General features: G+C 42.8%; 3 protein-coding genes and 1 long non-coding RNA gene across 5 annotated transcripts in view; 2 read left to right on the top strand and 2 right to left on the bottom strand.

The window, feature by feature from the left end:
* The first annotated feature begins 402 nt into the window (after positions 1-402).
* LOC129867036 (uncharacterized) lies at positions 403-14,546 on the top strand. Its single transcript, XR_008761574.1, has 3 exons — positions 403-681; positions 10,548-10,626; positions 13,956-14,546. It is a non-coding gene; the product is annotated as an uncharacterized LOC129867036 (long non-coding RNA).
* LOC129867033 (small EDRK-rich factor 2-like) lies at positions 1,299-2,795 on the top strand. The gene is made up of 3 exons (XM_055940138.1): positions 1,299-1,428; positions 2,074-2,179; positions 2,315-2,795. Exons 1-3 carry the CDS (start codon positions 1,314-1,316, stop codon positions 2,385-2,387), a joined length of 294 nt encoding a protein of 97 aa, XP_055796113.1. The 5' UTR covers positions 1,299-1,313; the 3' UTR covers positions 2,388-2,795.
* LOC129867019 (ras and EF-hand domain-containing protein-like) lies at positions 2,895-13,940 on the bottom strand. The gene is made up of 17 exons (XM_055940120.1): positions 13,415-13,940; positions 13,090-13,239; positions 10,520-10,610; positions 9,980-10,075; positions 9,678-9,755; positions 8,059-8,174; positions 7,892-7,960; positions 7,592-7,673; positions 7,417-7,481; positions 7,115-7,310; positions 6,920-7,030; positions 4,369-4,522; positions 4,200-4,281; positions 3,936-4,050; positions 3,645-3,758; positions 3,485-3,561; positions 2,895-3,401 (listed from the first exon to the last, which is right to left on the bottom strand). Exons 1-17 carry the CDS (start codon positions 13,723-13,725, stop codon positions 3,299-3,301), a joined length of 2,010 nt encoding a protein of 669 aa, XP_055796095.1. The 5' UTR covers positions 13,726-13,940; the 3' UTR covers positions 2,895-3,298.
* An 87-nt stretch (positions 14,547-14,633) lies between the features above and the next one.
* LOC129867018 (semaphorin-4B-like) overlaps positions 14,634-27,550 on the bottom strand; it is a 111,477-nt gene continuing 98,560 nt past the window's right edge. For both annotated transcript variants that reach the window (XM_055940119.1, XM_055940118.1), the window contains 7 exons: positions 24,823-25,004; positions 24,366-24,516; positions 21,053-21,263; positions 20,825-20,940; positions 20,212-20,369; positions 19,777-19,868; positions 14,634-19,482 (listed from right to left, as the gene is read on the bottom strand). In XM_055940119.1, coding sequence (XP_055796094.1) covers positions 18,707-19,482; positions 19,777-19,868; positions 20,212-20,369; positions 20,825-20,940; positions 21,053-21,263; positions 24,366-24,516; positions 24,823-25,004 — 1,686 coding nt within the window. In that variant the 3' untranslated portion in view covers positions 14,634-18,706. The remainder of the gene's footprint in view (positions 19,483-19,776; positions 19,869-20,211; positions 20,370-20,824; positions 20,941-21,052; positions 21,264-24,365; positions 24,517-24,822; positions 25,005-27,550) is intronic.

The following is a 27,550-nucleotide window of genomic DNA, read 5'->3' on the forward strand; positions in this document are numbered from 1 at the left end:
TCATGAAGTCTATTATTAATAAATATCTTTGGGAGGAACGATTTTGTTTACATTTGTATTTAAAATCTTAATTAAGAATAATCACATTCTAGTTGCAAATAGCCTTTAATATCTATCATAACGTATTTGTAGTCAATTACTAAAAATGTATTGAATCACTGAGAAATAAAACTTTTCAAACATAATTTGAAGCTATACAGTTATTTTAGTCGTGTGGCCTGCCAACCACCATAACATAATCTCTGGTTATTTTTTGTTAAAGAATCTAGTATATTTATGATATTTCATAATCTTCAAAAGCCACTGGGGAATTCAAATCATTGATACAATTTTGCATTTTTAGGTTTCATAGTACTTTTATTGATTATTACGGTATGAGTCATAATTAATTAAACACCTAGTGGTAAAACAAGGAAATAGTTATTTTCCACCATAAATTTTTCCCATAGGGGATTTTAGAAACACTTAAAATAAGGGCTGTGCTTGAAGGTGTAGGCTTATCCTGGCGTGATGTTTTGATAACCGTGTAAATCTCTCTAGGACAAGGTGACATATATATATATTCGCCTGCATTTAACCCCCCCCCCCCAAAATGAAATGCTAATTAGCTGCTAATATGGCTATCATAAACAACTACAAATGCCATGATGATCTGGATGAGACTGCCGAATCGAGTCAAAAGTAAGAATATCTGGATTAATTATTTTTATTTAACCTTTATTTATTATCTAATGTTAGCTAAATTTCGTAATGAATACATGGGCAACATTTCTTTAATGGACAATTCTATGAACTGTCTTGTGCAAGTTTTAAATAGACAATACCGTTACTTGCTAGCAAAGATGGCAGCTAGAGTTGACGTAATGTCTATTTTCATGCTAATTAGCATTTTCGAATCTGAGAGTAAATAGAGTTGAATATGTTGATAAAAGTAATCTTGTCTAAGATATATTTACATTGTTATGAAAACAAATGGTGGGGAAACGATTGGAACCATTTCCCCACTGTGGGGCTCTATTGCCGCGTCAAAACAACTGGCAACTCCGAAATTTCCGACCTCAGTGTGTTCATAACAACTGGGAACTCGGAAAAAACGAGCTTCAACTGGAAAAATATATATTTGAACGGTCTTCCAATTCGGAATTCCAATTCGGGAACTCGGGCCTCTTTCTAGAGCTCCTACTTTCTGACCTGAAGATCACTGACGTCATCATTTGATCCTGTATTTTCCGAGTTCCCAGTTGTTGTGAATGCGGCATAAAGTACTGATATTATGCAGACGTCAACTACAAGAAAATACCGCTACTCTCGCGATGTCTCGTATTAAAGCGTTCAGTCGTCGTGACGTAAATCGAATATTGTTGGTGCACAGCTGGCAGGCTTGGCAGCCTTCTCCACACCGTTTACTTAGAAACAACAACATGACAAGTGAGTATATTGCTATATTTTATTTACTAGCTACTAAGCTAAAGTTGTGTTCGTTGGCTACGTATCTCGGTTTGCTGTTTTAAAGAAATGAATTTAGAGACAATCAATGCTAGGTAGCTAACGTTAGCGATCTATGTTTGAACTGGATAAGTGAAAAATAAGAAAATAACGTTACTATAGCTAACTAGAAAGTATAGTGTAACGTGGTTTTCTGTTACTTTACACTAATTTGTTTTAGTGCCATGAAATGTATCATTTTTTCATTATTAACTGGTAAGAAGGATCTGCTTTGTAGTTAACGTAACGTTAGCTAGTTAGCGAGCTAACGTTAACTGTCTAGGCCCGTGAAGTGCCACGCACAATAACAAACCCTGCTAAGCAGTTGCCTAGCCGTATGCTCTCTCTCTCCGGAACGTACATGTATGGATGAAAGTTATTTTCGTCTTATCCATTAGGTAACTGTTTATCTAGCCAGTTACGTTACTGTTAATAGCAGTTACGTTACCAAACGATCAATACAGGGCTGTAGATTGCCAATAGCTAAAGATGCTTGGTTTTAATTTAGTCTTTAAAATGTAAGACATAAGCAATGACTCTGCAACTGTACTCTCCTCACCTGGGTCTTTCAAATCGATTTCTTTGCAGGGGGGAATCAGCGTGACCTTGCTCGTGCTAGAAATGCCAAAAAACAAGGGAATGACAAGGGAAAGAAGGCTGATGATGGCATGTCTGCAGCTGCGAGGAAGCTGAGGTCAGTCACTAGTATTGGCTTTTAGGAAGTTCTCCTGGTATACAGGTGAGAATCTTTCACTGAAACCAGGACACATTTTAAAAATGCATTTCGTTTTTATTTGGTTTAACCATTTGTTTTGTCTGTCTTCCTTAGGGATGCAGAGATAATGCAACAGAAGCAGAAAAAAGCCAATGACCCTAAGCCGGCAGACGAGAAAGCCAAATAGCAGGATACAGAGCCAGAGCCCAATCACAACTATTCTCAGATACCCAGATGTTATCCATTTTTGAAAGATGACCAGTTCTTGTTTTTGTCCCATAATCTGGGGTTTAGAACCAGTTTGTAATATTTTGTGGTGGTGGTGCAGTATAGTTTGGGAAATGAATAAGGACTAATGCGTAAGCCTATTTCAATACACAGGTCGAATGTTAATCAGTATTTACAATGTAAAGAGCAGGAATTTCAAACTCCACTACTTGGAATTACAAAAAAAGCTTGTATTTTTGTATTTCCTCATCTAGAATGTTACTCAACTAGTGGTTGTTTATGGTTTCTATACCATGTTTATTGCTTTTATATTGATGAACATATGCAGTGCTGTAAGATTAATCAAATAAACTAACGAAAGATTCAATCTGGGGAACTTTAATCTAACAAATTATACCACACCTCAGTACAGAAAGTTTATTCAATTAAAACAAATAAAATCAGCTGACATACTGAAAGCACCTCATTGTAAAATGTAGTAATTTCTGAATGTTTCTAACCACAGCATTGTTTCAACTGAGCCTTTCTGAATACAGTAAATTCCTGATGTGTACAACAGATACATGCAAACTATTTAGGTGCCGTACAAGTCCCATTCAAATACATTCATTAAACATCTCTGGAGATCTACATGCTCCAGATCAGTTATGTGCCACGTTAAGGACAATTACCTTTCAGAAGTTGGCAATTACTTGGATTAAATTTAAAATATGAATTAAACATATCTACAGCAATCTCAGGAGATTTGTTACAAAACAGCTCTGCATCACATTCTCAATGATAAAAGCTGTGGTGCTAAAATTGTCTCCATCCTCCCAAGTCTCCAGTCAGTAGATGCATTCCATAGGGTGAAGTGATGGGCCTCCATGGTTATACTCTGCAGCAGTTGGTCAGAGCTTTCTTTGAACTGCTTAAACTCAACTTCACCTGTGACTCTGATTGCCGTCTCAGTTTCACATTTTTCTTAACTTCTCTGTGTTAGGAAAAAATGGTACGAGCTCAGTTATAGTTTAGGTATTCGTGGTAGGGATTGGATGGGAAGATTAAGATTATTACCTTGCCAGGTGAAGTACTGCCTCCACTATATTTGTTCCCTCTTTAGCACTAGTTTCACAGAACAGGGCATCGTATGTCTGAAACACATGTCATATTGTGATTTAATATTTATTTGATGGACCCATGAACAGCTGTTATTGACTGGCAAATGAGATTGTACCCTTGCCAGCTTTTCCCCATCAACAGTGCTGACACAGCTTCCCTCTGGTCGATCTTCCCGCAGGTCCACTTTATTCCCAATCACACACATTGGGAGTTTCTCATCTGTGGAGTCCTGGGATAACAAGTGCAGTTTGTTTTTCACTAAGTTCCTGATTTATGTGTAATCATAATTATTCCTTTTATATTGAATATAACTGAAATATAGACAACCATTATTTTGGCATCCCATTCCAAGTTTTTTTTTTTTTTTATCTCAAGGACCATAAAACCCCTCCACTGTGACTGCTACCTGAATCTGGTCCATCCACTCTCTGACATTAAGGAAGCTGCTTTCAGAAGTGACATCATACAGCAGTAAAACTCCATGGGCTTTACGGAAATAAGACCTGGCAATACTGCGGAACCTACAGTAACAGGGAAATCCCATTTAGTTTTTGATATTACATGATCATTTGGAATCTTCCAGCACTTCAGATTAACAGCCACATCACCAAAGACACATCATGGAACAACTTTGATAAGGCTTTTAGTATGTCAATGTACAGAAACATACCTCTCTTGTCCAGCAGTATCCCATATCTGGAGGTTTGTTTTTTCTCCATCCACCAACATCTTCTTGATTTGGAAATCAACTCCTAAGAACAACATTATGTAATGGAAACAGCAATGCACTTTCTGCATTTATTCTACCACTACCAAAAACTTACTGTACATGTACTTACCCAACGTCGTCTGAATATCTCCCCTGAACTCATTGAGACTCAACCGCAATAGAAAGCTGGACTTCCCTGATCCTGCATCTCCCGCCAAAACTAACCGGTACATGGGACCAGGGCACTCAGGGCCACCAGTGTCAACAAGGTCTGCTTCTGTTTGCTGAGGACCAAGTAGCATTACTTAGGTTATGGAAAATAAAACAGATACCATATTTTTTTTTTTTTTCACCAGGTAGGCCAGTTTAGAACAAGTTCTCATTTACAACTGCTACCTGGCCAAGATAAAGCAAAGCACTGCGACACAAACATACAGTCAATAACACAATAGAAAAATCTATATACAGTTCGTGCAAATGTAGTAAGATTAGGGAGGTAAGGCAATAAATAGGCCGTTGTGGCAAAATAATTACAATTTAGGAGTGATATGTGCAGAAGATGAATGTGCAAGTAGAGATACTGGGGTGCAAAGGAGCAAAAATAATAATAATATGGGGATGAGGTAGTTGGGTGGGCTATTTACAGATGGGCTGTGTACAGGTGCAATGATCGGTAAGCTGCTCTGACAGCCGATGCTTAAAGTTAGTGAGGGAGATATAAGACTCCAGCTTTAGTGATTTTTGCAATTCGTTCCAGTCACTGGCAGCAGAGAACGGGAAGGACAGGCGGCCAAAGGAGAAGTTGGCTTTGGGGATGACCAGTGAAATATACCTGCTGGAGCACGTGCTACGGATGGGTGCTGCTATGGTGACCAGTGAGCTGAGGTGAGGTGGGGCTTTACCTAGCAAAGACTTATAGATGACCTGAAGCCAGTGGGTTTGGCGACGAATATGAAGCGATGGCCAGCCAACGAGAGCATACAGGTCGCAGTGGTGGGTGGTATATGGGGCTTTGGTGACAAAACGGATGGCACTGTGATAGCAAATTGGATGTAGTCTGAGTAGTGTTGGAGGCTATTTTGTAAATGACATCACCGAAGTCAAGGATCGGTAGGATAGTCAGTTTTACGAGGGTATGTTTGGCAGCATGAGTAAAGGAGGCTTTGTTCCAAAATAGGAAGCCGATTCTAGATTTAATTTTGGATTGGAGATGCTTAATGTGAGTCTGGAAGGAGAGTTCACAGTCTAACCAGACACCTAGAGATTTGTAGTTGTCCACATATTCTAAGTCAGAACCGTCCAGAGTAGTGATGGTGGGCAGGCAGGGGCAGCAATCGGTTGAAGAGCATGCATTTAGTTTTACTTGCATTTAAGAGCAGTTGGAGGCCACGGAAGGAGTGTTGTATGGCATAGAAGCCCGTCTGGAGGTTAGTTAACACAGTGTCCAAAGAAGGGCCAGAAGTATACAGAATGGTGTCGTCTGTGTAGAGGTGGATCAGAGAATCAGCAGCAGCAAGAGCGACATTGATGTATACAGAGAAAAGAGTCGGCCCGAGAATTGAACCCTGTGGCACCCCCATAGAGACTGCCAGAGGTCCGGACAACAGGCCCTCCGATTTGACACATTGAACTCTATCTGAGAAGTAGTTGGTAAACCAGGCGAGGCAGTCATTTGAGAAACCAAGGCTGTTGAGTCCGCCGATAAGAATGCAGTGATTGACAGAGTTGAAAGCCTTGGCCAGGTCAATGAAGACGGCTGCACAGTATTGTCTTTTATCGATGGAGGTTATGATATCATTTAGGACCTTGAGCGTGGCTGATGTGGACCCATGACCAGCTCGGAAACCAGATTGCATAGCGGAGAAGGTACGGTGGGATTCGAAATGGTCGGTGATCTGTTTGTTAACTTGGCTTTCGAAAATTTTAGAAAAGGCAGGGCAGGATGGATATAGGTCTAAAACAGTCTGGGTCTACTGTGTCTCCCCCTTTGAAGAGGGGGATGACCGCAGCAGCTTTCCAATCTTTAGGGATCTCAGATGATACGAAAGAGAGGTTGAACAGGCTAGTAATAGGGGTTGCAACAATTGCGGCAGAATTTTAGAAAGAGGATCCAGATTGTCTAGCCCAGCTGATTTGTAGGGGTCCAGATTTTGCAGCTCATTCAGAACATTAGTTATCTGGATTTAAGTGAAGGAGAAGTGGGGGAGGCTTAGGCAAGTTGCTGTGGGGGGTACAGAGCTGTTGACCGGGGTAGGGGTAGCCAGGTAGAAAGTATGGCCAGCCGTAGAAAAATGCTTATTGAAATTCTCGATTATCGTAGATTTATCGGTGGTGACAGTGTTTCCTAGCATCAGTGCAGTGGGCAGCTAGGAGGAGATGCTCTTATTCTCCATGGACTTTACAGTGTCCCAGAACGTTTTGGAGTTTGTGCTACAGGATGCAAATTTCTGTTTGAAAAAGCTTGCCTTTGCTTTCCTAACTGCCTGTGTACATTGGTTCCTAACTTCCCTGAAAAGTTTCATATCACGGGGGCTATTTGATGCTAATGCAGTACGCCACAGGATGTTTTTGTATTGGTCAAGGGCAGTCAAGTCTACCAGCATATACCAATTCCACATGAGCCTCCCTACACAATGTCTTACTGTGCTTCAAAACTGAGCATCTCAGCTCAAAAGCCTTACCTTCATTGGGAAAGCAGACAAGCGTCTCCGGATGGATGAAGCAATGGAACTAGCTTTGCTGGGAGCTACAGACAGTATTGCCTGATTTGCTTCCAATTTCACATCTGATATCTGGTGCAGAAATAGGTACATTCATGTATTAGAATGTGAAACGTACTAATACAATTGTTGGTCAACCCTTGTAGTTACCCTTACCTCAATGTCTGAGGGCACATATGAATAACTGTGGTGTACTGTTTCTGTAGAGTCATCACTGTCAGACTCGCTGCCTGAGCTTTCAGTAGTGTCCATAGGCAAGGACACACCACTGTCCGGGTATGTATCAGCCCAGCTGGCTACATGGGAGTTGGTCGTTTTACTGGAGCCTACAGTTGTGTGTGCTCCCTCTGAACTGGACTCAACATAGGGATGAAAAAATGTAAACATTAGTTAAGTGGTCAATTAATATTATTAATCAATAGGTCCAGATTTCTAGGATAAGAATATAGTATGTGTACTTTATAAGCGTGCTTTGTCGAACTGGCTTCATTCTTCGAGCTGGGATTTCATTGTTGGGGGATAGCTGTGGGGAGGAAGATTTGTAACACTAATGCTTTATAAATGTTGTATAAATGTAAATATAAAGGGGTATTGTGAGTCTTCTTTATCTTGAGTGAAAACAACCAAACTTACCCTCCTTTTACTTGATGCCACATCGTTGACTAAGGCAGAGCGCAAGCCATCATTGCTGTCATACAGCTTTTTGTTCATGGCCCTAATAGGAAGGAGTCAATGTAGAGAACATTTCAGATGCCTAACTAATCTTTTAGCCTGCCACCTTTAGAGTAGAGTCAGCGTTCATTACAATGAGCATATGGTGTGCACTGCACGGATGTGCATGCATGACTCAAAGCTTTGCTTGACTACGATACAACAAAAACAATCATGAAAGGACATACTGTACTAATGAACAATCGGGTCAGACAGACTTACTGGAGAATTTCAATGTGACTGGAGTAAGACTGGTATTCAATAACCATCTTTTTCAGTTCATCACTTTCTCTGTGAAAATAGACAAATTACAACATTTTTTATCAACTAGTCTGTATTTACTCAGTTGGACTTGATCCATTGGACCTGAACGTGAAGTCTGATCTCACCTCTCATGTTGAAGTTTCTGGTCTGCATACATGTTCTTCAGCTTGTCCATCTCTACCTGCAGAATGGAGATGTTTGTCTGTGCTTTGAAGAGAGAAGTCCGTAACTGCTCCTTTTCCTGAGGATACATAATGTAATATGTACAACATTACTGGAAAGTGCACAGGAAATAACGTCCAGGGCATTCGGAAAGTTTGCAGACCCCTTCCCCTTTCCACATTGTTGTTCTGTTACAGCCTTATTTTAAAATGGATTAAATACACACACAATAGCCAATGACAAAACAGATGAAGAAATTTTAGCAAATATAAAAAAATTGAAAAACCTTATTTACATAAGTATTCAGACCCTTTGCTATGAGACTCGAAATTGAGCTCAGGTGCATCCTGTTTCCATTGATCATCCATAAGATGTTTCCACAACTTCATTGGTGTCTACTTTTGGTAAATTCAATTGATTTGACATGATTTGGAAAGGCATACACCTGTCTACAGTGCATGTCAGAGCAAAAACTAGGCTATTAGGTTGAATTAATTTTCCGTAGAGCGCCAAGACAGGATTGTGTCGAGGCACAGATCTGGGGAAAGGTACCAAAAAAGTTAAGCAGCATTGAAGGTCCAAGAACACAGTGGCCTCCATCATTCTTAAATGGAAGAAGTTTGGAACCACCGAGACTCTTCCTAGAGCTGGCCTCCAGTCAAACTGAGCAATCGGGGGAGAAGGATCTGGGGAAAGGTTCTCCCATCCCCACAGAGGAACTCTGGAGCTCTGTCAGAGTGACCATCAGGTTGTTGGGATGGGAAAACCTTCCAGAAGGACAACCATCTCTGCAGCCCTCCACCAAGCAGGCCTTTATAGTAGAGTGGCCAGATGGAAGCCATTCCTCAGTAAAAGCCACATGACAGCCCCCTTGGAGATGGTCAAAAGGCACCTAAAGGACTCTCAGACCATGAGAAACAAGATACTCTGATGAAACCAAGAATGAACTCTTTGGCCTCAATGCCAAGCGTCACGTCTGGAGAAAACCTGCCGCTATCCCTATGGTGAAGCATGGTGGTCGCAGCATCATGCTCTGGGGATGGTTTTCAGTGGCAGGGACTGGGAGACTAGTCAGGATCGAGGAAAGATGAACGGAGCAAAGTAGAGATATCCTTGATGAAAAGTGCTCCGGAGCACTTAGGACCTCAGACTGGGGCGAAAGTTCACCTTCCAACAGGACAACGACCCTAAGCACACAGCCAAGACAACGCAAGAGTGGCTTTGGGACAAGTCTCTGAATGTCCTTGAGTGGCCCAGCCAGAGCCCGGACTTGAACCCGATCGAACATCTCTGGAGGCCTGAAAATAGCTGTGCAGTGATGCTCCCCATCCAACTGACAGAGCTTGAGAAGATCTGCAAAGAAGAATGGGAGCAACTCCCCAAATACAGGTGTGCCAAGCTTGTAGCGTCATACCCAAGAAGACTCTAGACTGTAATCGCTGCCAAAGGCGCTTCAACAAAGTACTGAGTAAGGCTTATTTTAGAATAAGGCTGTAACGTAACAACATTTAGAAAAAGTCAAGGGGTCTGAATACTTTCCGAATGGGACTCAAGATACAGTTGTCTAACTGATCCAACATACCTGAGTCAGTTCACTTATTTGGTTCTGTAGTTTGTCAACATCCTGCCTGGAACTGTTCAGTTCAGATTCCCCTTGGGACTACAATGAAAAGGTTTCCATTTATTTCAAATTAATCATAAATATGATTAAGCATCAACTGAAATCATATTCACACTTAAGGCTGCCTGAATCTAGGTAAATACAGTACTGCAAACATAAGAGTGGCAATCCTTGGGAAACATTAAATAACCTTTCAACACCAACAATAATAGGTCAATAGATGAAATATGTCACAAAACCTGTTTCAAACAGATGACACCTACCTTTAACAACCTGTCCATAACAGTATGCAGGTCTGCCACCTCATTCTCATGCCTTCTCTGGAGTGCCGCCATGACTCCCTCCATTCTCTTATGCTCCTACAGACAAGAAACCCAAGGAGAGACAACTTTGCTCATTGGCTCTGAACTTAAAGAGGGTCTTTCACAAAACTGTAGAAAGGGGCCTTTGTGAGCGTTTGAGCTAGCTGCTCTCCCTTCTCTAAAAGGTATATCCCCTACCACAAATATGCGGATAAACACCTGTGCCGAGGCCCCTCTTGAAATAAAAACAGTTTAATCTTAATTTCCAACAAACTATTTGCCCAAGTCTATTATATTCAACTTTTTCCTCACCATTTTTTTGTACATTTTCTAAGGTATGTTTTCAATGACACCATTGCCTTTTTAATGACTTAGCTTGCTTATTTGCTTGCTTTGTTTGTTTTTAGTTATTAAATACTTGAGAGTGAATTACATGTTTTATTTCTAGCACAATGTGTAGAATATACTGTAGTAACTAAGTCCTCATAATACGTCACTTACCTCTTCTCTCACCCTGACCTCTACACAGGCAAGCTGCTGCTGCATGTCCTCCTCCAGCTCTGTCAACTGACTGGTGTTCAGCTCCTCTGTTCTGTCGGCACACAGAGGTACATACCATTTACATGTCTGCCCTGGTTGTCCATCAAATGCAAAACAACTGCCCAAACACTAGTCCAGCAAAAGTGATGAGTCAGAATATAAGGTGAAGGTGAGGCATTGTTTGCAAGCAATAACACATCTTCAAACACAGCAGAAACACAGCACACAGAACTACACCTTTTGGTTCCAATCATATCTGTTCCATTGGTATCCATTGCCCATGTGTTTTCATCTTGTGGTGAACTTTGAGCGGGCGGGACACTATTCAGTTAAATGTGTTTTATCATCAAGTGACAGCACTTGGTCCAGCCAGTCAAGAGACTCATTTGCAGTGTGAGATTGAATGAATCAAAATACAGCACGTCTTGCCACTGATTAGCAAACATTCTTACAGGCACATTCATTTGCATAAGGGTTAAGATTAGGCCTAAATGGAAATCTAAAAAAGGGACAACTAGGTTTAAAAGTGGAAAATGGGGGGAACAAGACTAGCAACTCATTTAAGAGTACTTCCTTGGGTGAGAAATGTCATCCCTATCAAGAAATGCAGCCTCTGAACCGAGAAAGCAACTCCACACCATCTACAGTGGCAAGAAAAAGTATGTGAACCCGTTGGAAATACCTGGATTTCTGCATAAATTGGTCATAAAATTTGATCTGATCTTCATCTAGGTCACAACAATAGACAAACACAGTCTGCTTAAACCAATAACAATTATACATTGTCATGTCTTTATTGAACACACAGTGTAAACATTCACAGTGCAGGATGGAAAAAGTATGTGAGCCCTTGGATTTAATAACTTGTTGACCCTCCTTTGGCAGCAATAACATCAACCAAACGTTTTCTGTAGTTGTGGATCAGACCTGCGCAACGTTCAGGAAGAGTTTTGGACCATTCCACTTTTCAAAACTGTTTAATTTCAGCAATATTCATGGTATGTCTGGTATGAACCGCTCTCTTGAGGTCATGCCACAGCATCTCAAATCGGGTTGATGTCAGGAATCTGACTGGGCCACTCCAGAAGGCGTATTTTCTTCTGTTGAAGCCATTCTGTTGTTGATTTACTTCTGTGTTTTGGATCGTTGTCCTGTTGCATCACCCAACTTCTGTTGAGCTTCAATTGGCGGACAGATAGCCTAACATTCTCCTGCAAAATGTCTTGATAAACTTCGGAATTCATTTTTCCATCGATGACAGCAAGCTGTCCAGGCCCTGAGGCAGCAAAGCAGCCCCAAACCATGATGCTCCCTCCACCATACTTTACAGTTGGGATGAGGTTTTGATGTTGCTGTGCTGTGCATTTTTTCTCTACACATAGTGTTGTGTGTTCCTTCCAAACAACTCAACTTTAGTTTCATCTGTCCACAGAATATTTTGCCAGTAGCGCTGTGGAACATCCAGGTGCTCTTTTGCAAACTTCAGACGTGCAGCAATGTTTTTTTGCACAGCAGTGGCTTCTTCCGTGGTGTCCTCCCATGAACACCATTCTTGTTTAGTGTTTTACGTATCGTAGACCCGTCAACAGAGATGTTAGCATGTTCCAGAGATTTCTGTAAGTCTTTAGCTGACACTAGGATTCTTCTTAACCTTATTGAGCCTTCTGCGCTGTGGTCTTGCAGTCATCTTTGCAGGACGGCCACTCCTAGGGAGAGTAGCAACAGTGCTGAACTTTCTCCATTTATAGACAATTGATGAACATCAATGCTTTTAGAGATACTTTTGTAACCCTTTCCAGCTTTATGCAAGTCAACACTTCTTAATCTTAGGTCTTCTGAGATCTCATTTGTTGGAGGCATGGTTCACATCAGGCAATGCTTCTTGTGAATAGCAAACTCAAATTTTGAGAGTGTTTTTTATAGGGCAAGGCAGCTCTAACCAACAACCCCAATCTCGTGTCATTGATTGGACTCCAGGTCAGCTGACTCCTGACAGCTTATGGAGAAGTCATTAGCCTAGGGGTTCACATACTTTTCCCAATGTTTAAATGATGTATTCAATATAGACAAGAACAATACAATAATTTGTGTGCTATTAGTTTAAGCACACTATGTGTGTATATTGTTGTGACTTAGATGAAGATCAGATCAAATTTGATGACCAATTTATGCAGAAATCCAGGTAATTACAAAGGGTTCACCACATGCAATTATGTCTGATTATAATAACCTTACTGTGGGAAGCATACTGGCGCAACCAATACTCAAATTTTGTAAATGTTAACTGCTTAATAGCTCAAGCCTGATCTTGATTGAAACATTGTTGCATGGATATCCCACAACATAAACACTACATGTGTTTTTGGTAACACAAACAGGCAAATGACCAAGTTAACTGATATATACATTTGTTCCATTTGTGAAGAGAACAAAATTCAGACAATATAGTTTGGTAGATTGTTTCTCAATATATTGTTTTCCTCTTATTGAGAAATCTGAGCCAAGAGATGCTGCTATGACACAATCCCTACCTTCTCAAACTGGTTTCCAGTTGCTCACTCTCAAGCCTGTGGTCCTTGCTTTCACTGACAAGAGCATCGACAAGTCCCTCATATTGTTGCAACAACAAAGGTTCTGAGATGTACATGGCTTGGTGCAGTTCAGCCAACTGATCCCGCAGTCTGAAAGATGAAAGATTATGGACAACCATCATTTCTACAATTTACATAGTTATAAAACAGAGGAAGGAACGCAGAACGAACATCTACAAATTACACCCACAGTCTACTGTAAGAGCTGTAATAGCAGGTGCAACTTTCTGTCAAACAATTCACACCAACCACCCACCAGATTTACCTTCCTGAGAGGAGACCGGTTGCATCGTCCATCCTGCTCTGGAACTCTTCCCAGGGACTTCCTTGACTTTGAGGAGACGCTCCAAAAGAGGCCAAATCCAATGTTTCTGAAACCTCTTGAAACCGCGATGAAAAATTGCTGTAATTAATACATCCATCTTCACTAGCGCCGAATTTGTTGAATAAAGTTTTGATTTCGTCTTCAGGCACATTCAGCTCTCGACAAACAACTGTAAAGTCTTCGTATTCAATCACACCAGATTTATTAATGTCACACGCTGAAAACAGTCTCTGGAGGCTGGATTTGTCCATGACTTCGTATTTCGAGTTTAAAAGTTACATGAAGTCCGTCTTGGGAAATAACCCCTTGTGTAAAATAAAATCGATATGCTAGCAACAGGTGCAATACTTGACCATTTGATCCCCACCTTTATTTGTGTAACCTTATCCCGCACCAGTGATCAGAATTTTAGCCTGTCAGTATGAAGTGTTGAAGGCAGTAATACTTTTCCCACGCTAATGATAACTCTATTCACGGGTAGACTGCTGTACAATCACTAAGCCACTGATTGGCTCAGCCGGCCTGAAATGGGCGTGACTGCGCGTGCAGACCGATGACAGCACTGGGGCCAAGACATCAGACAGTGAGAATGTGCGTCACCTGTACTTGGCTTTTTATTTTATTTTTACTGTTGTTAAAAATGTCAGTGTTTGTACACGTTGTCATGCAACACACATACTTTACTTATTTTATTTTATTGAGTGGATGTACGTATCACAAATAAATCACAAATAAAGTTTAAACAAAATACACAATTTACATGTATAAAACACTCATATAAAATATTTAAATTAAATGTATCTCAACAATATTTTCAAATAGTATATGATGTATTTGCACAGGGGTGGAGAATAATTGTATATTCATTGCTAGGATGTGGCAAGGATTCTACCTATGACACCGAAGTAGACTATTTTCCTTTCAGGTGTGGACTGCACTCTTTATCAAGAATAGTTGCCTGCCCGCCATTGTTATACTCTACCATACTCAGTAATTAACTCCACCCTACCATGTGATATCCCTAGCCATACTTATTTTTACTACTATGACAGAAACACCTCTACTAAAAAACACAGAACTACACTATTAGCTTATTTGTTTTACATGCTAATGCAAGAATTAGGCTCACATAAAAAAAAGACTGAACAAGTTGAACAGGAACTTTCCACGCTGTTCTTTGCATATGTTTTTATTTGAGTCTGGTGGAATGCGTCAGCAAACGCTGTGCTCCACCTTAATGTGACTAATGTGTTGACATAGGACACAGTCACTGTTAACATTTCACTAATCAAAGAACAGAGGGGATAAAAATGGCTCACACATACTGCTTTAAAAGAACATACCAATTACATTCCTTACTGTAATGACAGAAATCCCTTTTTACATTACAATAAATCTTCTGAAAGTTGTTGATAATATTGTGGCCACACAGTGGCAGTGTAAGAGCAGAATCAGGCAAGTCTGGAACTACTTCTTACACCAATACAGTATTTGGATCCATTTAGCAATGACTGAAACTTTATGATATAGACAGATTTTGAACATTTGTTTGATTGGTGTATTGCTTCACAATCAAGTGCAGCAATGTGACAAGCACAATTTGTGTCCTAGATTCTGTCTAAATTGAGGTTATTCTCTAATTTCATGTGGCATTACAACTATAGAGTTCATGAACCATATAGGAAACTAATTGTATCCATTTATCTTTATTTTATAAAATGTAAATAAAGTGCTTTTATGTACAGAACAATAAAAACAACTGAAACAGTAGTGATGTATAATATAAAAAAATACAGTTCACAAGAGCTTTTTACACTGGCAGCTCAATTTACAAAGCATTTTAACATACAAACTTACAAGACATGTTGACATGAGTCAGAGAAACTTGTTACACTGTCACAAATAGAAGGCTTGGCTGAAGTGGTTCTTCAACTAACAGAGGTGCCTTACTGCAACTCAGTAGAAGCTTATAACAGCAGTCTCAAACATCTTATGTAAGTATATATTCATTTGGAGCAGTGATCAAACAAGTGATTTGTATGATGCATGTCTGAACCTATTATGCTAGATATTCAGGCTGATTTTGTTCTGCATTCGGCTAATGTATTATTGAGTTTAGATAACTTTACTCATCTGATCCAAGCTGTCATTTCTTCACTTGCAATCTTTGTCACAAAATAAAAAAGAATCATGAAATGTTCAGTTGTCAAGACAATGTTTCAACTTCTTCTCCTCCCATCTTTGTTACAATTGGAGTCATTGAACCCCTGATGGAGTTCACACGTGTTGTGCAGACCTTAACAGTATGGGATTTCTGTACAGGTTGAGACTATCATTCCATATACAGGGGTTTGCAATAGTGTCAACACAGAAATACATTGTGACGGAAGTTGAAGCCATTCTAACAGAGTTATTGTACTGATACTGGCCATAATCTAAAGGAATTCACTCAAAGTGTTGTAATAGTATTGTTGGGCATGCCCAGTAGAGTTCTACAGTCTATTCTGTCGTACATATCATGCAGGTGATGCTGCTGCTACCTGGTTATCCATGTGATTAAGTAATGTCACAAGGTCAGGAGAACACATTTAGTATCCCAAGATGTACAACTCGATTCTTTAACTTTGCTTAAAAGGCATGAAAAAATAAGTTGAAAACCTAATACATAATTCTCAACAAAATCCTAATTTGTATCCCAAACCAAGTCTTTCCAACATTCTGTGCAAAAACAACGCGTTCTCAAGGTCTTTGCTGGTTCTGCACCTTCACCACAATGACACAACTTTCACCAGTCTTCTCCAATACAATACAAATGTACATTATATACAATCAGCCAACATGGCAGTCCTTTAGCAGTATGCTTTTTGCACAGCTACTTTGTCTTTAAAAAAAAAATATGTCCCTTGTACAAAATTCAATATCTAGAATAAACTTAAATAAACAGTTTTACTTAGAAATTGTTTTGGAATACTTGTATCACCACATTCCACAACGCAATGTTGCAAGAGTTCATATTTACCACAAATTTGCACTGACATAGCAACATCTATGGAATATGTAGAACTATTATTTATTTACCATCATGAACAGCTGAAAACATATACCTGTTATTGGGTATTGTAATGCCTGAATAAAAGCCCTTGCTTTTGGATGATCAAATATTCTGCAAGTTCTATCCTTTAACAATATCGGTTTCTACAGTAGTTTAAAAAAACCACACACATTCCTCCATTGACTGGTCCATAACTGCTGTGTGACCTTTTGCTCCATGTTAGTAAAACCCATTTTACAGTCATTAGTGTCATTAAACCAGAGGTGATGGTTGTAACTATGACAGCTTTCATATGCACTACGTTATGAATGGCCTAAGCACATACTGTTAGGTACAGTACATGCTGAATCAGTCAGGCCCATTAAACATAAGACATTGATTTGACATGACAGTTGTGTTGGATAGGATGAAAACAAAAGATGCATGATTTAAAAAAAGTTATTTTTGGCACAACAATCACTTTGTTTACATAAATGAACACACAGGAGCTTGGTTGCCTCTGGGTGTGTCACATCAACGACACTAACAGCTCCATAGCCCACTGGCTGATTCTCTGTTGTGTTGCCACTCTTCCTTTGTCTCTTCTAACCTCTGCTGTCTACTGGTCTCTGAATAACAGGACCAGAACAGAGCTATCTAAACAATGTGGTGAACAGGTTTTTATAGTCTCAGCCCACTTTTACTTGGTGTCTGAAGTGACTGAATTTGGATTGAAGGAATCAGTTCTTGACTGGCACTCTGAACTAGTCATTAACCATTTTATACTGGGACTTCACCCTAGCTACATCAACTCCAGGCCTAGTGATAGTCTTTATCTCATCCCGTGCCTCTATGACACAGAAATGGCTCAAAATCACTTGCATACTAAATTGCATGTGAGTATGCCTCTCATTCTCTGTAATTAAGAATGTGCTGACACCTATGTGCTTGCATTCTCAAGATCAGATTTTGGTGTGACCTTTCACCCCACTTCACATGATGTGCTTTGCATAGTCTGTCTGCTCCATAATGAACAATATGTTAATACCTGGTCTAGGGTCTTCCCCAATGTCAAGGGTACATTTCAACCCTGTGAATGTCAATCTTCCACAACTTAGGCACCATATCCTCCAATACTTTGGGACTTACAAATTCCATCTGTGCCACTCTGGTGGAGCAGAGGAGAGGGCCTCAATAATACCTGTCCAGTGTTATGTTATTCTGTTGTGTGCTATTTTAACCTCACCTCATTCCAGGCGGTGACTACCTCTTTCATTCCTTCCTCATTGGTTCCTCTCCATGTCTCTCTGGTACTGCTAGCCCTTCTCTTGACCAGTGGATACCATTCTAATGCCTGTCTGGTTATGCTGCATTGAGGTTTATGTACAGTTTCAACTGCCTTGAATTAATAGTGGCAGCAGGTAGCCTAGTGGTTAGAGCATTGGGCCAGTAACCGAAAGGTTGCTGAATTGAAGCCCCGAGCTGACATGGTAAAAATCTGTCATTCTGCCCCTGAACACTGTTCACCGGTAGACCGTCTTTGTAAATAAGAATTTGTTCTTAACTGACTTCCCTAGTTAAATAAAGGTTTAAAAATTTGCTGTTATAACTAAGTCATAGGCCTAATGATCTCCTGTTTGAATACGAGGTTGTTTACTCCACTGCTATCCTGAGTCTGTCTCAGTGCAGGGCTAAGCCCATGCTTATGGATGTAGGTGGGAGAGTTAAGGGTCAGTTCTTGACCCATAGAGTATCTCTCTACTTTCAATGCAATGCCAACAGAGTAATTGGATGGATTGAGTGTCAAAGCATACAAACATGACTAAACCATATAGAAATTGTTACAGAAGGACAATATCAGCTGTATGTGTCCTACACCCACCATGAGCATAATTCCACAGCTTCAATAGTCTGAAGGCAATCTGTATCAGCTTCTCTTCGTTGTGCTTCAGATGCACTAGAGAAAGAAGAGTCACTAAACAAGGAAATGAGAACTGACTACAGGGACAAAATGAAAAAGACAAATGTGCAAAATCAGTGTAATGAAATGTCCCTCTTTAAGAAGAGGTTGGCGGTTTTCAGTGTTCCCTCCTTTAGTGTTTTTCTTTTCTTTCACTTATAGTCCCCTCTTTCCTTACAGTTCAAACTTAGTCACTCTGCATAACAGTTTTATTTCCTGCTCAAGTTGATCAAAGCTGTCCTCACACAATGGAGTCTTTGATCTCTGAGCCCAGTCTCACCCGAGGCCGTGGGCAGGTGTGCGAGATCTCGACAGTGCTCTCCTTCAAGTTTAGAGGCCTCTTCTCTGACTCTGAGAAGCTCTTGCTGTTGTCTGGTGATGAGCATTCATGTGACGGCGTGTTGCAGATGTAGTTGTCATTGAGGGTCTGGTAACCCTTGTGGTCTGACACAGATGCTGGAACTGTGCTGTTGCCATTCAGAGGCACGTTTTCTGCAGGCTTCCCCACTATCCTGGGTTTCTTCTGCTGCATGTTAGGACACTCACCCTCCTTCAGCATGGACTTCATGCGGTCACGGTTCCTGTAGACCACAAACAGGGAGAAGACCACCAGGGAGAAGCCCAGCAGGGCACACACTACGATCAGCTCGTTCCAGTAGGTCTTGGTGTTGATCTGTGGAGAGCGGGTCTCTCCGGGTAGGATGATTGGCTCCTCCTGGGGGACCAGAGGGGTGCGTGAGCGGCCGATCAGGGTGGTGCTCTCCTGTCTGGCCTCACCTCTCACACAGTAGTTGGCCAGGAGCTGCCTGAAGCCCTCCTCCACTGACCAGCACTCATAGGTTTCCTGTCTGTCAGCCTGGGCCACCACCACTAGACCTCCCTCAGGACTGGGGTACAGGAAGTGACCTGCACCCTCACTGTACTCCCACTTCCTCTCAGCCAGGTTGGAGCGCAGCTTACAGGGCAGCACTTTGAACGTGTTGGCTGGGATCATTATCACCTGGCATGAAGACATCCCTGCAGACAACAAAAGGAAGGGCTTTTTCATTTTTCATTTGTGAAAGAAAGTCCATCCCAGGTAGTTTGAACAAACTGCATTATTATATCACTGTGGTAGCTGAGTAGGAGTGCGCTGAGATGGAATAAATTAAATGAGCTGGGTACGAATAATGATGTTAAGGGAATATTGGAATAAAATTGTCAGCAAAATGTTAATTTAAATGCAGCAGTCCCAGAGTAGAGCACAGTGGTACAGTATAGAGCCGAAAGGATTTAGTCCAGCAGGAGCAGATGGTATGGTACCGTACTTACGTGTGGGTGGGGGTTTAACAAAGCGAGGGCTGGGCTGTGTCTTGTTGCAGATAACTGATGTGTCTGCCTCGTCCACATCCTGCTGCCAGTGGCTGAGAAAACAGACAACAGTAAATCAGAGAAATGGGTGTCTCAGAACAGCTCTAACTGGCACTATCAATCTACACATAGATGGTCTTGACAGACTACAGTGTTAGTCTGCACATATAGCATGTAAGCAAACAGCATTGAGCATTGTCCTGTATTGTCACTTTTTCTTTGGTGTAGTCAGATGTTCTGGAACGTTTTCAGTCATTATGAGAGCTTAGCATCAAAATAGTTTATACCTATCTCTTACATGCCAATACAAGGCTAGAGGCTTACATGCCAATACATCTCTCTGAGTGGACCATGGAAATGTAAAGTATAATGGTTGGTGGTCTGGATGAAATATACCTATCTGGTGGAGCCAGCCTGACATCCAGGCACTGCCTCCCTGTCCAGGCACAGTAAGGGTCTCTGGACAGGACACACTCTCCACAGCTCTGGTAGTTGGAGCAGTTAGCCACAGGGACCTCCACCAGGCCAGAGTAGGAGGACACAAACAGCAGGCCCTGTAGAGAGACCAGTCAGTCAGTCAGATGCCAGGGAGGAATAGCCCTAGGTCATGTATTCACATACAGTTAACCCTCTCTAATATAGTATCAACACCATCCCCTCTACGAACCCAATGCTGGAGTAACAGCACAGACTAACAGCACAGAGTAACATCACAGGGTAACAGAACAGAGTAACAGCACAGAGTAACAGCACAGAGTAACACAGGACAAGATTCATGATGGGTCACACGCCGTTTACAACCCATCTGTTTTCAGTTCCCCTGAGAGGAAGTTGCATGCAATTATCCCAATGAACGTGAGCTGAGCTCCCCTTCAGGCTCCGGCTCTCTTCACGGCTCATGGGACCCCTAAGCTGATAGTGCTGACATTTAGTGAGCTCAATATTACTACCACTATGAGGACATGCTTCAGAAATAAACAGAGTTCTCACTCTACACTCTGTACTGTACCTTCTCAGACTCCAGTTCTATGTGTTCTACAGGCTGGGGGTCAGTGAAGAGCACCATCTCCTCAATGATGTGCATCTTGTTGTTGACATTAATGGCTTTGTGGAGTCTCCCGTCATCTGCCAGAGACATATGACAGAACAGTAGATGGTTAATGTCTGCTAAAGCTCTGCCTGTCATACAGAACATGAAAGGGGGAGAAGGTCTGTCAGCTGAGCCTGTTTACAGAACCTGTTCCAACGAAGAGCACATTGTAGTGTTTGTGGATGGCTTGGACCCGGTGGACAGCTATCTGGGTGTAGCGGACACTGCGTTTCAGCAGGAGTGGCTGGCTGCGGATCACACTGTCCATCAAGAAGTGGTCCTTGACGAAGTTCAATACCTTGTCAGGCATGTGCATGGAGGAGGGGATGCCCTGGTCCCGGGCTGCATTAGTGATGCACTGTGGAAGAAACACAGGGAGTCTCATAAGCACACACTGGGCTACAATACACACTACACAACCATACTACTCCCCCATCAATATGTGTTTGTATCCTTCAGTTGATGTGGCCATGATAACACTGCCAGGAAATGAAAGCAGCAGCAGCTTTTTGATAACATCAGGCCTTCTGGGAAGAGGGCAGCCAGTGACAGCAGAGAAACAGATAACTTAGCTGCTTAAGCACTGATGTTCAGTCCAGATTGGTGATGTGACTAAGGCAGGCTAGAACACATCCGACCTGCACACACGAGGTTTGCTAAAGTTTACTGTAGACTTCCCAATGGAACAATTTTGCGCATATATTATAAAAAAAAAATTCTGTTAAGTAGCTTTCAGCAGTTTTATTCTTCGGCTGTTCGAGCACACATTCTTTCCTTGAGGCTTGTTGTTGTCACGACTTCTGCCGAAGTTGATGCCTCTCCTTGTTCGGGCGGTGTTCGGAGGTCGACGTCGCCGGTCTTCTAGCCATCGCCGATCCATTTTTCATTTTCCATTTGTTTTGTCTCGTTTTCCCACACACCTGGTTCTCATTTCCCTCATTATGTGTTGTGTATTTAACCCTCTGTTCCCCCCATGTCTTTGTGTGGTATTGTTTATTGTAAGTGCTTGTGCACATTTTGTTTTACTGGTGCGAGTCGGGTTATTGTGCCCATACTTTGTATTTCTTATGCTGTTGGTTTAACTATTAAACTGCTCCGGCTATTATCAAGTTCTGCTCTCCTGCATCTGACTTCCCTGCCACCAGATACGCACCCCTTACAGTTGTAGTTCGGTAGTCAAAGTTTACGCCCCTTCGACGGTGATTGGTCAACAGTAAGTGTTCTTTAAGTGTTTGTTGTCATTCAAAGACAGGCGACTAGTTTTCATGCAAATGTTTTCACTTGAAAAAAAATTAATTACAGATTTCTTGAGTTATCTTAGATTATTTCTGACTATTTTGAGGAAGTGTACTGGCTGATACAGCGTTTCATGGCGTCGGAGAAGATGGCTGACGTTTTCCTAACCAACTGTTTTTGGTTCATTATTTTGTGTTGTTTGTAACTTATTTTTTTACTTATTTTGTACATAATGTTGCTGATACCGCCTCTTATGACCAAAAATAACTTCTGGACATCAGAACACCGATTACTAACCACGAACTGGCAGAAGCCTTTTTTTCCCTTTAACGAGTCCAACGAGCCCGACGTGAAGGACAAGGACATACTGCTTTCCCGGGAAGAGACCCAAATCCCCGTAATTTGCGTGAAGAGAAGGCAGAGAAAAAGAGTTCACATCGTCGGATGTGGCTGGGCTTGCAAACCATTACAGACTACAAAGAGAAGCACAGCCGAGAGCTGCCCAGTGACATGAGCCTACCAGATGAGCTAAACTACTTCTATGCTCGCTTCGAGGCAATTAACACTGAAACATGTATGAGAGCCCCAGCTGTTCCGGACCACTGTGTGATTACGCTCTCCGCAGCCGATGTGAGTAAGACCTTTAAACAGGTCAACATTCACAAGGACGCAGGGCCAGACGGATTACCAGGATGTGTACTGCGAGCATGCGCTGACCAACTGGCAAGGGTCTTCACTGACATTTTAAACCTCTCCCTGTCCGAGTCTGTAATACCAACATGTTTAAAGCAGACCACCATAGTACCTGTGTCCAAGAACACAAAGGTAACCTGCCAGAATGACTACCGACCCGTAGCACTCACGTTTGTAGCCATGAAGTGCATTGAAAGGCTGGTCATGGCTCACATCAACACTATTATCCCAGAAACGCTAGATCCACTCCGATTTTCATACCGGCCTAACAGATCCACAGATGATGCAATCGCTATTGCACTCCATACTGCCATTTCCCACCTGGACAAAAGGAACATCTATGTGAGAATGCTATTCATTGACTACAGCTCAGCGTTCAACACCATAGTGCCCTCAAAGCTCATCAATAAGCTAAGGACCCTGGGACTAAACACCTCCCTCTGAAACTGGATCCTGGACTTCCTGACGGGCCGCCCCCAGGTGGTAAGGGTAGGTAACAATACATCCGCCACGCTGATCCTCTACACAGGGGCCCCTCAGGGGTGCATGCTCAGTCCCCTCCTGTACTCCCTGTTCACTCATGACTGCCCGGCCAGGCACAACTTCAACACCATCATTAAGTTTGCCGATGACACAACAGTGGTAGGCCTGATCACTGACAACGATGAGACAGCCTATAGGGAAGAGGTCAGAGACCTGGCCGTGTGGTGCCTGACAACAACCTCCTCCTCTACGTGATCAAGACAAAGGAGATGATTGTGGACTACAGGAAAAGGAGGACCGAGCACGCCCCCATTCTCATCAACAGGGCTGTAGTGGAGCAGGTTGAGAAGTTCCATGGCGTCCACATCAACAAACTAACATGGTCCAAGCACACCAAGACAGTAGTGAAGAGGTCACGACAAAACCTATTCCCCCTCAGGAGACTGAAAAGATTTGGCATGGGTCCTCAGATCCTCAAAAGGTTCTACAGCTGTACCATCGAGAGCATCCTGACTGGTTGCATCACTGCCTGGTATGGCCATTGCTCGGCCTCCGACCACAAGGCACTACAGAGGATATTGCGTACGGCCCAGTACATCACCGGGGCCAAGCTTCCTGCCATCCAGGACCTCTATACCATGCGGTGTCAGAGGAAGGCCCTAAAAATGGTCAAATACTCCAGCCGCCCAGTCATAGACTGTTCTCTCTTCTACCGCACAGCAAGCGGTACCCTAGCGCCAAGTCTAGGTCCAAAATAGAACGCAGCATCATCTGGATATGTGTACAACAAAAGTTCAACATTCACCTTCTGCTACCATTTCTGTCAAGTCGTCTGCGCATACAGTTTTACGCATACGTTCGAGAAATCCAACGTATGCACCACACAGAAGGCACTGCAACACAATGCTTCAAGGCAACGTTGCATTTGAAATTAATGTACTTCTGGTGTACCACCAAATGCAACTGCAGTATTGGTGTGATCGAGGCGTAATGCAGGTTAGTGATACTGTGTCAGCTGTCCAGCAGAGGGCAGTGGACACTAACTCACCGTTCCAGGCCGTGGCTCAGGGACAGGGTGGTTGTAGGTGTACCACTGCTGGGTCTCCCGGTTGACCTCCCGGTAACGGCCGTTGAAGGCCTTCTCCACCTGGTCCATGGTGAAGGCACACACTGCTGAGCTGCCAGAGGCCCCTTTATACCTGGGATAACACCACACAGCAGTTAGGCTGCATCACATTCCTCTTCCCCCAAGTCATCCTATTCTTTACTCTGACAGTAGTGCCGAACTAATATAAAGTACGTGATCAATAATGTCTCCAATACACCATAGACGAACAGAGGGAATGGAGGTGTGGCTGTTTGATATGATAATCTGCTATAAACTGTATGGAAAATGTTATTGAGGAGATGAGTGTAATACCAATATTTCATGACCCAAATCAATAGAAAATCCTGCACACTCTTGCATATGTACTGTATGTCTTAGTGACAAAGAGTTTCCTCACCACTGTGAAGTGAAGACCCCGTAGAACACGGTGTTCTTCCAGTCTTCTGGACTGGGCGTCAACACAAACATGTCCTGGATGATGTTGAAGGGGAAGCCATCATCAGGCAGCGAACACAGGAGCTGGGCTTTAAGGAAGGTGGTCCATTTCTTCTGCAGCACCCTCTCTCCTCCTTTGTCACCCTGTAATACAAATCAGAGCTTTGTTACAGTATATGGACCTGCAGTCACAGTAACCCAGTGTCCAGTAGAGGGCACAAGCATGTACGTTTAAACTGTAAACCCAGTAGTTGAAATGGTGAGAATGCATAATAATCTGATGTCATGGCAAACAACTTGCCTAAATATTATTATGGTTTACATTCTGCCTGGTATACATGTTCTACACCTGTTGTATTCGGCACATGACAAATACAGTTTGATTTGATATATGTAATGATATGTCTGAAACATTATTCTCCCCAGTTGTTTACCTCGAAACAAGGAACTGTTTGAATTGGCAGAAATGAGAACCAATATTGTAAAACCACTAGACTGAGTACAACGGATGGTGGCTATAACACATCTCCCCTGGGGCAGTGGAGTTCTAGGTCAAGAAAACAATATAAGACATCACAACTGGATGGAAGAAAAACACTGGGGCACTGGGGAGGCCAAATGCTTTTCAGTGAGAGAGCGAAAAGGACACTGCTCACACACAATGCCTCTCCACGGACACTACCACTCTGAACCTGTGCCCGTGGCACTACCCTGCCTGGTGGTCTGTGGTCATCTATGGAAGCATGATACTTGGTTGGCTTGAGAAGCTAAAAAAGCAGCACAACTTTTCCATTAAGAAATTATTCATTCACTTAGATCACTCCAACCTCTCCATGAAAGATATTATTTGTGAGCCTTACAGCTATGAATGCTGTACCTATACAGATAGCTGAATGTACAGGGAATGTGTGGGGACATACAACTGAAAAAAGGAATATAATTTTCTGTTTACATTCACTTGAGTCTGTGGCTCAGAGTGCAGCAATTACTCCAATTCTTGTCTGGGACATAGATCTGAGGAGATTGAAAAGGCTGAGCGAGGAACGGTAAGTCATCTTCACAGAGCACTGTTCAGAGGACTAAAAAGAAACCAAAAGAAGTCTAGCCTACATAACCCAGAGCCCTGTAAGATGTGCCTTCATCTGAGTCCCCCTCTGCCCAACATTAATCAGAGGAAATAACATCAGTGAATGGTAAAGGGAAATGACACGTGACTAATGCTGAGTTTCAGAAGCAATTACTTGCTGTATTAACCCAACCAGATAATGAGCTACATGTATTCCCTGCTCTGCTCCCCTGGGTCTACCTAGTTATTATTAAAACCAGAGAGAGTGTGTACCTAAAGTCTCTCCTTCTGAATATTGGACTGAAAGTGCTCAATTCATTAATCCCTTACATAAGCCCCCCTTTCCAACACGCAGGTACTCAGGGCCAGGTTGAATTTCCAGAGTTTCTGTAATAACAGTAATACCAGTGTAACGGCAGCCTTCCCTCTCTTCACTAGAAGAGAGAGTGTAGCAGGGATCGGACCAACACGCAGCGTAGCCAGTGCTCAACATGTTTAATAACACTAATAAACAGTGAACACTTAACACTTAACAAATAACAAAATAACAAAATGTGGCAAACCGATAACAGTCCTATCTGGTGCAGAACACAAACACAGAGACAGGAAACAACCACCCACAATCCCCAACACAAAACAAGCCACCTATATATGATTCTCAATCAGGGACAACGATTGACAGCTGCCTCTGAATGAGAACCATATTAGGCTGGACACAGAAACAGACGAACTAGACACACAACATAGAATTCCCACCCAGCTCACGTCCTGACCAACACTAAACAAGCAAAACACATAAGAACTCTGGTCAGGACGTTACAGTACCCCCCTCCTGAGGTGCGGACTCCGAACGCACCCCTAAAACTCAAGAGGAGGGTCTGGGTGGGCATCTGTCCGCGGTGGCGGCTCCGGCGCCGGACGAGGACACCACTCCACCACTGTCATTGTCCCCCTCCTTAGCGTCCTTTGAGTGGCGACCCTCGCCCACGACCTTGGCCTAAGAATCCTCCCCAAGGCCCCCACATGATTTAGGAGGTAGCTCAGGACAGAGAGGTAGCTCAGAACAGAGAGGTAGCTCAGGACAGAGAGGTAGCTCAGGACAGAGAGGTAGCTCAGGACAGAGGGGCAACTCCGGACAGAGAGGCAGCTCTGGACTGAGTGGCAGCTCCGGACTGAGTGGCAGCTCCGGACTGAGTGGCAGCTCATGACTGAGTGGCAGCTCATGACTGAGTGGCAGCTCATGACTGAGTGGCAGCTCATGACTGTAGGGCAGCTCATGACTGGAAGGCAGCTCATGACTGGAAGGCAGCTCATGACTCGAGGGCAGCTCATGACTGGCGGGCAGCTCATGACTGGCGGGCAGCTCATGACTGGAGGGCAGCTCCTGACTGGCTGGCGGCTCTGGCGGCTCCTGACTGGCTGGCGGCTCTGGCGGCTCCTGACTGGCTGGCGGCTCCTGACTGGCTGGCGGCTCTGGCGGCTCCTGACTGGCTGGCGGCTCTGGCGGCTCCTGACTGGCTGGCGGCTCTGGCGGCTCCTGACTGGCTGGCGGCTCTGGCAGCCCTTGACTGGCTGGCGGCTCTAGCGGCGCTGGGCCTGGCTCAGATGGCACTGGGCAGACGGG

This window comes from Salvelinus fontinalis, chromosome 12 (genome assembly GCF_029448725.1).
Source record: "Salvelinus fontinalis isolate EN_2023a chromosome 12, ASM2944872v1, whole genome shotgun sequence".
NCBI lineage: Eukaryota > Metazoa > Chordata > Actinopteri > Salmoniformes > Salmonidae > Salvelinus > Salvelinus fontinalis.